Consider the following 12,603-nt stretch of genomic DNA (forward strand, 5'->3'; position numbering starts at 1 on the left):
GAAATCCTACTCCACAATTCCCTTGCCTCTCGACTCGGCCTCCGAGCACCCCGAATCTATCCACAAGCAATTCAATACGATCAATATAGACTAAAGGAACCAATTTCACAAGAAAAATACCAAATTATATGCCAAATCCTGTAGTTCACTCAACCTCGACCCCCATGCCCACGTCTCGAAATCCGACAAAAATTACAAAACTCGAAAGCCCATTCACTCATGAGTCTAACAACACAAATTTCATCAAAATCCGACATCATTTGCTCCTCCAAATCCCCAAAGTCGACTCCCTAGAATCCCAAGCCCTAACCCCCAATTTCACTTCAAAAATCCTACTAATTAGGTGGGAAATCAACAGGAAAACACCATAGCTAATGATATTAGAGCTCAAGCAACTTACCTTAGTGAATATCCTTGAACCCTTTCAAAAATCTCCCCAAAAGCTCCAAAGTCCAAATTGAAAATGGTGGAAATGAGCAAAATTCATGAAGTCCCCTTTTTATACCTTCTGACCAGTGAAACCACACCTCGGTGCACTTGTCCGCTTCTACGTCACCGCACCTGTGGAATTTTTATCGCTGGTGCGGAACTCACTTAATACACTAGGTTTCGCATCTGCGGTCAACCTCTCACACCTGCGGTTGCACACCTGCGCATCTCCCTCCACTTCTGCAGAATAGGCCAATCTCCTCACTTCCGCATATGTGACTCCATTTCGCATCTGTGGGTACGCAGATGTGACCTCTCTTACACATATGCGGTGCCAGCCCAGGTCCTCTATGTCCGTATCTGCAGCTCCCCAAGCGCACCTGCGACCTCACACCTGCGGTTCCAACTCCGCATATGTGAATACACTAGCAGCAAGTCATATATCAACAAACGAACTTAGTTGAGCCTTTGAATCACTCAAAACAATATGAAAACACCAAATTACACCCGGATTAAAGCCTAAGAGCTTCTAAACTTCCGAATTCTACAAACAATGGCGAAACCCACCAGAACACGTCCGAATGAACTCAAATTTTGCACACAAATCAGATGACACCACGAACCTATTTTAACTTCCAAAAATCCTCTCTGACCCTGATATCAAAATTTCCACTATCGGCCAAACTCGCCAAAATTCCAACTTTCACCAATTCAAGCCTAATTCTATCACGGACCTCTAAATCACATTCCAGACACAGTCCTAAGTCCAAAATCACCTAACAGAGCTAACAAAAATATCAAAATATAAATCCGAGGTCGTTTACACATAAATCAATATCCGGTTGACTTTTCCAACTTAAGCTTCTTAAAAAGAGATTAATTGTCTCAAATCCTCTCCGAAACCACTCCAGGACTGAACTAACTAACCTGACATAACATAATATAGTTGAAGAACATAAGAAGAAGCAGAAAATGGGGAACAGGGCTATAACTCTCAAAACGATCGGCCGCGTCGTTACATCCTCCCCCTCTTAACCAATTGTTCGTCCTCGAACTGGTCTAGAAACATACCTGAAGACTCAAATAGGTGTGGATATCTACTCCGCATCTCCCGCTCAGTCTCCCAAATAGCCTCCTCCATGGGCTGACCTATCCTCTACACTTTTACTGAAGCTATATCCTTTGATCTCAACTTTCGGACTTGCCGCTCCAAAATAGCCACAGACATCATATCATAAGTCAAATCACCATCCAACTGAACCGTGCTGAAATCCAAAACATAAGATGGATCACTGATATACTTCCGACGCATAGAAGTATGAAATATCGAATGCACACCCGATAATCTAGGTAGCAAAGCAAGCTCATAGGCCACCTCCCCAATCCTCCGAAGCACCTCGAACAACCAATAAACCGGAGGCTCAACTTGCCCCTATTCCTAACTATCATAACACCCTTCATTGGTGAAACCTTCAGCAAAACCTTCGCCCCAACCATGTAAGACATATCATGGACCTTTTTGTTGGTATAACTCTTTTATCTTGGCTGCACCGGGCGAAGCCGCTCCTGAATCAATTTCACCTTATCCAATGCATCTTGAACTAAGTCTATGCCCAAAATCCTAGCCTCACCTGGCTCAAACCAACCCACTGGAGATCTACACTGCCTCCCATATAAAGCCTCATATGGAGCCATCTAAATACTCGATTGATAACTGTTGTTGTAGACAAACTCCGTGAGTGGCAGAAACTGGTCCCATGAACCACCAAAATCAATGACACAAACACACAACATGTCCTCCAAAATCTGAATAGTGTGCTTGGACTACCCGTCCGTCTGAGGGTGAAATGTTGTGCTCAACTCAACATGAGTGTCCAAATCTCACTACATGACCCTCCAAAACTGCGATGTAAACTATGTGACTCTGTCTGAAATGATGGAAACTGGCACCCCATAAAGGAAAACAATCTCTCTTATGTAAATATCTGCCAACTGATCTGAATAATAGGTAGTGCTCACATGAATGAAGTGTGCAGAATTGTTCAGCCGATCCACAATCACCCAAAAACATCGAACTTCCTCAAAGTTTGTGGGAGCCCAACTACGAAATCTATGGTGATCCGCTCCCACTTCCACTCTGAAATCTCTATCTGCTGAAGCAAACCACCCAACCTCTGATGCTCATATTTTACCTGCTGACAGTTGAGACACTGAGCTACAAAACCAGCTATATCCTTCTTCATCCTCCTCCACAAATAGTGTTGTCTTAAATCCTGGTACATCTTCGCGACACCTGGATGGATGGAATACCGCGAGCTGTGGGCCTCCTCCAAAATCAACTCCTGAAGCCCATCTATATTGGGCATACATACCTGGCCCTGCATCTTCAATACCCCGTCATAACCAATAGTCACATCTTTGGCATCATCATGCAGAACCTTATCCTTGAGGACAAACATATAAGGGTCATCATACTGGCGCTCTCTGGTACGATCAAACAAGGAAGACCTAGAAACCACACAAGCTAGGACCCGACTAGGTTCCAAAATATCCATTATCACAAACTAATTGGCCAAAGCCTGAACATCAACTGCAAGGGGTCTCTCACAAACAGGAAGGAGTTCAAGACTATCCATACTCATTGCCTTCGTACTCAAGGCATCGGTAATGTACCGTGGAATTTTGGCACTTTTGACACCAATTACTTAGATTTTATCTCATCTTGTAATGCATTTGTAGTTAGTTATTATCAAGTTTGGTTGTTTTGTAGTGCATGAGACTTGAAGACCCAAAAACATGGAAAAGAAGTCAAAAAGTCACAAAAAGACAGAAATGCTGCACGTATGCGACTGCAGAAGTCAAATGCGATCTGCATAATCACTGCAAACTGAATAGAGTTGCTGGACAAATAAAGAGAAAAATATGCGGCCCATTATGCGGCCGCATAACACTTTTGCGAGCCGCATAGTGACCGCACAATTTCAATTGAAGAAGCTGCTCAACACATCTGTGATGGGAAAATGCGGTCGCATAACAGATATGCGGACCGCATAATTCATCTGTGGTGGACTCCTAGGACTGGTGATCTACAGATCTGCGATGCAAAGGAAGATTATGCGGACTGCATACATGGTTTGTGACCATCATATGGTCACAGAAGTCATCTACAGGGGTAGTTTTGTCTGATTTTAACTACAACTTTTGGTCCACTATAAAAAGAATAACTAGGGTTTTTGTGGGTCATTAAGTCTAAAAAAGGGCCCACATTGAAGGCATTGAATACTCCATTAATTTGGATGCTTGTGAAGAGAGAATCTTGCACTTGTGTAAGCTTTATGACTTTATTTATTGCTTTGCCTTTGTATTTTAGTATTAGTAGCTAGTTTTAAATACTAATGTTGTAGACCCTAAATGGGTGTAATGTTAATGGGTGTTTTACATTGAATATATATATATATATATATATATATATATATATATATATATATATATATATATATATATATATATATATATATATATATATATATAATGGTTGATTGATATTTATTCATTTCTTGTGCTTTATTTGTGGCTGGTTGTTGCAAACATTAACTTATTCCATTTTACTCTTTCTTTACTTGGAAAGTAGGTTAAGGTTTGGTAGAAATGAATATCAAGAACTCAAGACTAGAAATCTTGTTTAATAGAATCACTTAGGAATAAGTGGGTTCTACTTGGCATAAATTGATTGTTCTTAATTGCAACTCTTTTATATTTGGTAAAAATATAAAGAGAAAATACTACCCAACCATTGAAAAATATCGGGTAGTCATTTAGAAACCATTTGTATATCAAAAAATGTTCCATTAGAAATATATCATATTAGCACCAAAAGCATTACATTTCATTGATGGGGACACAACCTTGGTTTCCTTAATCAAATTAATCACATTCTCATAACAAAATAGTTATCTTGTTAAATCACAATTATATCATTCTCTTGTTATGCTAAAGGAATAGAATTACGACTTAAGTCAAGTTTCACACTACTCAAATAACCTTTTCACACCTATTCCCTGTGGGATTCGACCCCAACCTTTTTGGGTTATTATATTTGACACCGACCGCCTTACACTATTTAATTAAAGTATAATTTGAGCATATCAAATTTTGGCACCATTGCCGGGGAATACGATTTTGAAATTTCTAATTAGTGTGTGCTTTACTTTATGTCTTCTTCTATTTCATCACACTTTGCTTGTTTTGCTTGGTGTTGACAGAAAAACACGGCCGAATATGAGGAAGAAGAAAATCCTTTTGCGTATATAGATGAGTACATTGAGGATACAAATGCTATTGTACCTCCGAGAGTTAACGCTACTACTTTCAAGGTGGAACACGGTTTAATACTAATTCTCAAAGGAGAGGGGTTTTTCAGAAATTCCATCGATGATGATCCGACACAACATCTCAGAAACTTCTCGGGTGTGTGTGCGATGTACAAGAAGAACAACGTCTCAAATGATGCCCCTAAGATTGAGGGTATTCAAGTACTCACTAACTAGAAAGGCAAGGACATGGATTCAAAATCTACCACCAAATTCCATCCATTCTTGGTCCGAACTTGTCCGAGCATTGCTAGTTAAATGGTTCTCGCAAAGAAAGAAATCTGAGCTCTGAGATAAAATCTTCTTTTTAAGCAATTACCGGGAGAACATCTACATTAGGCATGAGATCGATTCAAGTTATATTTGGGGAGTTCGCTGAATAATAGTTTTTCGGATTCTATCTAGTTGGAGAAATTCTACATCGGTTTGGATGCTATGAACCAATCTATAGCCAAGAATGCAGCTGATGGATCTTTTATGTATAAAACATTTGTGAGGATCACACAAATCCTTGACAAAATGGCAAAACATAACCAAGCTTGGCACTCAGAGGACAACACAGGTGGAATTGTATATGGTACTCCTTCCTTGACAAACATGATTAAGGAGAACCAAGAAAGAGATTAAGTAATCGCCAGGCTTGCCACCAACATTAATGTGTTGACAAAGATATTCACTAAAAGCTAAACAAAAAAAAGTGAATGTGGTGGAGGATGTTCAACCCACATCAAATGAAGATTATGAGGAAAAAAATTATGTCAACAACTCTCAAGGAGGTTATCAAAGGTTACGATAACAAGGTTCATGACAACAAAACCAATAGAGGCCTAACCCGCAAGGGTAAGGCAACCAATAGTGGCGAAATGACCAAGGTAGTTCAAATCAAGGGAATTGGAGTAACAACAAAAACAACTTCTCAAATCAGAGTTCAAACGCTTATGTTATCCACCAAAAAGGCATTATTCAAATTCTCCGCATTGGAAGGAAGGTTATTCAAGTGATTCCAAGTTGGAAAATATGCTTGAGTGAGTATTGCAAAATCAAGACAGGTCTGACACATCAATAAGTAATATGACCGAGCTGTCGGTTCTCATACCGCATCTATTCAAAAGTTGGAGATGCAAATGAGAGAACTTTCAAGAGAGCAAAATCCGAAGCAAAAGGACACACTCCCAAGTGACACAATTGCAAACCCAAAAGGTAGTGGGAGTAGTCCAACTTCTCATTGCATGGAAATTAAAACTCAGAGTGGGAAAGTACTTCAAGGAGAGAATGAACAAGTGGTCGAAGAGGAAGATTCCAAACAAGAAGTGGAGGCACAAGTTGAAGTTCCAATTGTTGTTGAAGATAAAAAGGTCCCAAAAGAGTTGAAAATTCAAGAAGTGAACCGGGAAGAGGTTAAGGAATAGGTGAAAGAGACGCCAAAAACTCTAGCACCAATTCCTAGACCTCCTCCTCCTTTCCCTCAAAGACTTTCTAGGAGGGTTGATTATAGCAAACTCGAGAAGTTCTATGACATTCTCAAGCAATTATCGGTAAATATTCCATTTGTGGAAGCATTTCAAGAGATGTCGGGTTTTGCTAAGTATTTGAAAGACTTGATCACCAAGAAGAAAACCACCAAGAATGAAGTAGTGAATGTGACTCACCGAGTTAGTTCCATCATTGCAACATCAACTGTTCAAAAGAAAGAATACCCAAAAGCTTTTACCATTCCATGCACTGTTAGGGTGCGCGATTTTGTAAGAGCGCTTTGTGATAATGGGGCTAGCTTCAATTTAATGCTTCTTTCTACTTACAAGCAAGCGGGGTTAGGTATACCGAGGCCTACAACTATGAGGTTGCAAATGGCCGATCGTTCAATAAAGAGACCGGTGGGAATTGTTGATGATGTTCTTATGAAAGTGGGAAAGTTCCTCCTCCCCGCCGACTTTGTGATACTTGATTGTGCTATTGGCAAAAAGATCCTATCATCTTGGGGAGACCATTTCTTGCTACAAGAAGAGCACTTACGGATTCAGAACGGAATGAGATCAAGTTCTGAGTTAATGACGAAGAGGTTACATTCCAAGCGAGCAAGGGTATGAAGTTGCCATATGGATATGAAAACATCTCAGTCATTGATGTTGTTGATGAGGTAGAAGATACAATTGAGATGAAGATGGAAGAACAATGCCTTGGTGAGGCGTTGGCGGCTATTTTGGTAAATTTTGATGGTGAAGACATGGAGGGGTATATGGAATCGGTGAATGCATTAGAAGGACTTGGGTCTTACACTTATGCTCCAAAGAAACTTTCTCTTGACTTAGAGAATAGAGTCACTCCTCCCGCCAATCCTTCAATTATTGAGCCTCCGTAACTTGAACTCAAGCCACTTCCACCACACTTGAGGTATAAATTTATTGGCTCTAATGACACTCTACCGGTAATTGTTTCTTTTTTGTTGAATGATGTGCATGTAGAACAACTATTGAATGTCTTGAGGGAGCATATGAAAGCTATTGGGTGGACAATAGCGGACATTCGAGGGATTCCCACCGGAATTTGTTAACACAAGATAAAATTGGAGAAAGAGAGCAAACCAAGTGTAGAGCATCAACGAAGGTTAAATCCTTCCATTCAAGAGGTGGTAAAGAAGGAAATCATCAAGTGGTTAGATGTCGGGGTAATCTACCCCATTACCGATAGTTCTTGGGTGAGTCTGGTGCAATGTTTGTCGAAGAAAGGAGGCATGACCATGATTGAAAACGACAGAAATGAGCTTATCCCAACAAGAACAGTGACCAGATGGAGAGTTTGCATGGTCTACCGGAAGCTAAATAATGTTACGTGCAAGGACTATTTTCCTATGCCTTTTATTGATCAAATGCTTGATCGGCTAGATGGAAGGTCATTATATTTCTTCTTGCATGGATACTCCAGCTATAACCAAATCAATATCATATTGGAAGATCAAGAGAATATGACATTCACATGCCCATATGGGACTTTTGCTTTTAGCCGTATGCCATTTGGGCTATACAATGCTCCGGCTACTTTCCAAAGGTGCATGATGTCAATATTCTTGGACATGGTGGAAGATTTATTAGAGGTGTTTATGGATGACTTCTCTTTAGTGGGTAATTCCTTTGAGCATTGTCTTGACAACCTTAGACAAGTGCTCAAAAGATGTGAAGAAACAAACCTTGTGCTAATCTGCGAGAAATGCCACTTCATGGTGGACGAGGGCATTGTTTTGGGCAGGAAAATTTCCAAACAAGGCATAGAGGTTGACCGGACAAATATCGAAATCATTTCCATGCTTTCTCCACCTACTTCAGTAAAAGGTGTTCGAAGCTTTTTGGGGCACGCCGACTTCTATAGGCGTTTTATCAAGGACTTCTCAAAAATTGCAAATCCCATGTGCAAGCTCCTTGAGAAAGATGCAAAGTTCATATTTAATGAGAAACGTCTCAAAGCTGTTGAGGAATTGAAAGAAAAGCTCACCACGACACCTATTATTGCCACACCCGATTGGTCTCTTCCATTTGAACTCATGTGTGACGCTAGTGGTGTAGCAATTGGGGTGGATCTTGGTCAATAGCATAACAAAATCATTCACCCTATCTACTAAGAAAGAAAGATACTTAAAGGTGCTCAAATGAATTACACTGTTACTAAGCAAGAACTCCTCGCCATTGTCTATGCTTTTGAAAAGTTTCAGGCTTATTTGTTGGAGTCCAAAGTGATAGTGTACACTAATCATGCTGCTCTTTGCTATCTTATGGCGAAGAAGGACGCCGAACCAAGATTAATTCGGTGGGTCCTTTTGTTGCAAGAGTTTGACTTTGTATCCAATGATCGGAAAGGGACAAAAAATCAAGTTGAGGATCACCTATCTAGGCTTGAAAAGGTAGCGAGACCAAAAGAAGACCTTGAAATCAATGATGCCTTTCTAGATGAGCACATATTGGCATTGTCTAGCACATTCGCTCCTTGGTATGCCGACATCGCTAACTTTTTGGTTAGTGACATTGTTCCCGATAGATTAGAAGCCTATCAAAAGAAAAAGTTCTTGCAGGAGTGTAGGCAATACTATTGGGAGGAACCCTTTTTGTTCCGTATTTGTGCCGACAACATCATTCGGGTGTGTGTTCCGGAAGATGAGGTAATGCCAATTCTTAAGGCATGCCATGATTCTCTGGTTGGGGGTCATCATGGAGGAAATCAGACGGCAACAAAGGTGCTTGAATGTGGATGCTATTGGCCATCGATCTACCAAGATGCAAATCAAATGGTCAAGGCATGCGATCAATGTCAAAGACAAGGGTCAATATCTAAAAGACATGAGATGCCTATGAATTGTTTACTGGAGGTCGAGATCTTTGATGTGTGTGGGATAGACTTTATGGCCCCTTTCGTGAGCTCTTATGGCGTGACCTACATCTTGGTGGATGTGGACTACGTCTCCAAATGTCTCGAGGCAATCGCCTTGCCCAACAATGAAGCAAGAAGTGTGACCACATTCTTGAAGAACAACATATTCACACGGTTTGGTACCCCCAGGGCCATCCTGAGTGATGGTGGTTCTTATTTCTACAACAAGGCTTTTACAGGGCTGCATGAAAAGTATGGCGTACATCATAAGGTGGACACATCTTATCATCCTCAGTCGAGTGGTCAGGTTGAAGTTTCTAACAGGGAAATCAAAAACACCCTAGCAAAAACTATCAATGCAAGCATGATCGATTGGTCAAGAAAGCTAGATGATGCATTGTGGGCATATCTCACAACATTTAAGACTCCCATTGGCACTTCACCATACCAATTGGTTTTTCACAAAGCATGTCACTTGCTAGTGGAGCTTGAACACAAAGCCATGTGGGAATTGAAGAAGTTGAATCTTGACTGGGTCGTGGCTACTAATATGAGAATGACATAACTCAATGAGATGGAGGAATTCCATCTATATACCTATGAGAGCATAGCCATGTACAAGGAGAGAATGAAGTTTTTCCATGATAAGAAGATCTTAAGCGGGAATTCAATTCCGGTGACTTGGTCTTACTCTTCAATTCAAGACTCAAGTTATTTCCGGGAAAACTCAAGTCCAAATGGTCTAGCCAGTTCAAAGTTGTGAGTGTGTCCCCCTATGTGCTATTGAACTGGAGTTGGAGGATGGAACTCGAACTTTCAAAGTGAATGTTCAACGTGCCAAGCATTACCTCGGTACCATAGGAGAAAGGCACTTGATGGAACAATTCGCTCTAAAGGATAGTCCAATAGCAATCCCTACCAATGAATAGACCAAAAAGGGTCAACATCGTCATGCCACGACGTTAAATCAAGCACTTCTTGGGAGGCAACCCATCTATTGTAACACTCTTTTGTAGTTTTTTCATTTATATAGTTTAGATTGAGCAGGTTGACGTGTGTGTTAGAGTGCAAGTAGTCCCAAAATATCATGAACAAGGTCCTAGTGCTAAGAAAACTAAAGGAAAGAAAGGTCTAGAGTTGGTGAAAACTATGCGGTCGCATAATGACTATTCAAACCGCATAGTCATCGCAGACACATGCAGAAAAATTGGTCAACTTGGTGTTTGAAACTACAGTAAGTTTTTAACTTATGCGGACCACATAACAACTTTGCGATCGCATAATGCATCACAAAGTTAGTTTAGGTTGCCCAGTCATTAGTCCATCGTATAACACATATACGATCGCATAATGTGTTATGTGATGGACTTACTAACACTAACCTTCCACATTTTCATCCTCACTCTTATCACATACTAACACTTAAACAAAATCAAAAGAATAAAAAAATTTTAGAAGCAAGGAAAAAAAAGAGAGAAGATCAAAAGGAAAAATTACTCACGAAGCGGGGAATTCCACTCACACGAAGAATATAGGGCTTGCATAATCTTGCTCAACTTTTGGTATGATTTTCTTCTTCCTCTCGTAATTGTGATCCATGCTTATTCCTAAATTCTGAGCTCCATGGTCATTTCCCTGGTCCCCTAATTCCCTATGATTACGGTTAACCTCGTGGTGAGGATTTGGGTTGAGTGACTGTGTGTGTTAGGATTTATGAAACAAAATGGTGGAAGTTTGAGTACCCCTCTTATCTTAAATCTACTAAGTGGCCTATACCAACAATGAGGAATCTAAGTAGGTATTATTAGGGAAGCATGTGAGTGTGATGTGCATATGGTGTGAAGAACATGTGAGTGGGGTGTGCATATTGAAATGAAAAAAAAAGGGGCACAGTTTAAATGAAGAAGATAATCTTTGCGGGCTGCATAATTGGTTTGTGGTCCGCAAAGTTGTCGCAAAAGAAACCTAGGTGGTCTACTGCAAAATGATTATGTGATTGTGTTTGCGATCGCAAACTATTTATGTGGTCTGCATATGTGCTACAAACAGAGACAAACCATTAGCCTATCTGGTGAGAAGAAATGCGGCCACTTTGCGGTCACATAACTAAATATGCAGTCGCTTTCGCGATCGCATAATTATTTTTGCCTTTTGTTGTTTGCACATCTGCGATGGGTTTGCAGACCACATAGTAGTTATGTTATCGCATAACCCATCACATAAGCTACATACTTTAGTACTTTTGTCTCAATGTAATTTATATGCTATTTCACCCACTCACACAATATTTCATTTACAGGAATAGAACCAAAGAAGTCTCTTCCAACGCATATACTGCCCCCTCGTGGAAAGAAATGGGCTGCTACTCCGAGCCAACAAGCACAACAATCCAAACGTAAATGGGATCAGGAAATTCAAAGTACTTCTGAGCACTCCTCCCAGTCTGAAGAGGAGGAGGTACATAGTGACCTCATACCATCTGTTGACCTACAGGCTGAGGCACGACTGAAGATGGGGGATGATCTTAATCTCAGGTTTGGAGTCATAGGCTCCATGAACCTATATAAAGAAGGGCTTGCAAAGAGAAAGATTCTCGAGGAGAAGCAGTTGAGTCTAAACTAGCTGAAGGAGCACTACCCTCATGTGATAGAGAACATTAATCAGAGAAAATGGGAATTCTTCACTGAGGTCCCCGATGAATATAATGAGACACTTGTGATGGAATTCTATGCTTCGTATGGTGAATCAAGGACTGCTGAGCATAAGAGAAACAAAATATTTGCAAAATCTGTCCTAGTTTGATGAGTCCAACTGCTATGTGATGACAAAACCATTAATGATCTGTACTTTGAGGAGTGGAGGTTCGACACAGCTGAGTATGAGGCTAAGGTAGTTAACAAGAACAACGAGCATGCCTGGGTTGCCTCTACCATATCAAAGGGGACACCAACATGGATTGACCTTAAACACAAGATTTACAAGCAGGCTCTCACACATGAGGGTCGATATTGGCTCAATTTTGTCATATCCCATCTGATACAGACTAGGAATGAAACTGACATCAACATTGAGAAGGCACTTCTCATTGCGTGCATCATGATAGGCATAAAGATTGATGTGGGAGAGATTATAATCATGGAGCTAGGGATCAGAGCAAACCAGAAACAAACATCACTTCCCGTCCCATGTTTGATCACTACTCTCTGCAAAGATGTGAGTGGGCCTCCTATGTCAAAACATGATAAACTTGAGAAAGTCTCAAAGATATTGAAATCACTCGGATCAGTGGCGCAGTAGACAATGAAACTGCAAATCAACCAGAGACTTTAATTCCTCCTCCAGCAGATTCAGCATCACCAGAGGTCCCAGCATTGCCTGACACCTCTCAGGCCCCAGCTAATTCCACAACTACTCCACAACATACCACTGCAAAGCCATATGTCCCCTT

General features: G+C 40.7%; 2 protein-coding genes across 2 annotated transcripts; one reads left to right on the forward strand and one right to left on the reverse strand.

Moving 5' to 3' along the window:
- Positions 1–1,965: 1,965 nt before the first annotated feature.
- LOC138871482 (uncharacterized) lies at positions 1,966–2,984 on the reverse strand. The gene is made up of 2 exons (XM_070149362.1): positions 2,622–2,984; positions 1,966–2,091 (listed from the first exon to the last, which is right to left on the reverse strand). The coding sequence occupies exons 1-2, from the start codon at positions 2,982–2,984 to the stop codon at positions 1,966–1,968; spliced, it is 489 nt and encodes a 162-aa protein (XP_070005463.1).
- A 3,383-nt stretch (positions 2,985–6,367) lies between these two features.
- LOC138871483 (uncharacterized) lies at positions 6,368–6,886 on the forward strand. The gene has a single exon (XM_070149363.1). The coding sequence runs from the start codon at positions 6,368–6,370 to the stop codon at positions 6,884–6,886; it is 519 nt and encodes a 172-aa protein (XP_070005464.1).
- Positions 6,887–12,603: the final 5,717 nt, after the last annotated feature.

Source organism: Nicotiana sylvestris, chromosome 6 (genome assembly GCF_000393655.2).
Source record: "Nicotiana sylvestris chromosome 6, ASM39365v2, whole genome shotgun sequence".
Taxonomy (NCBI): Eukaryota; Viridiplantae; Streptophyta; class Magnoliopsida; order Solanales; family Solanaceae; genus Nicotiana; species Nicotiana sylvestris.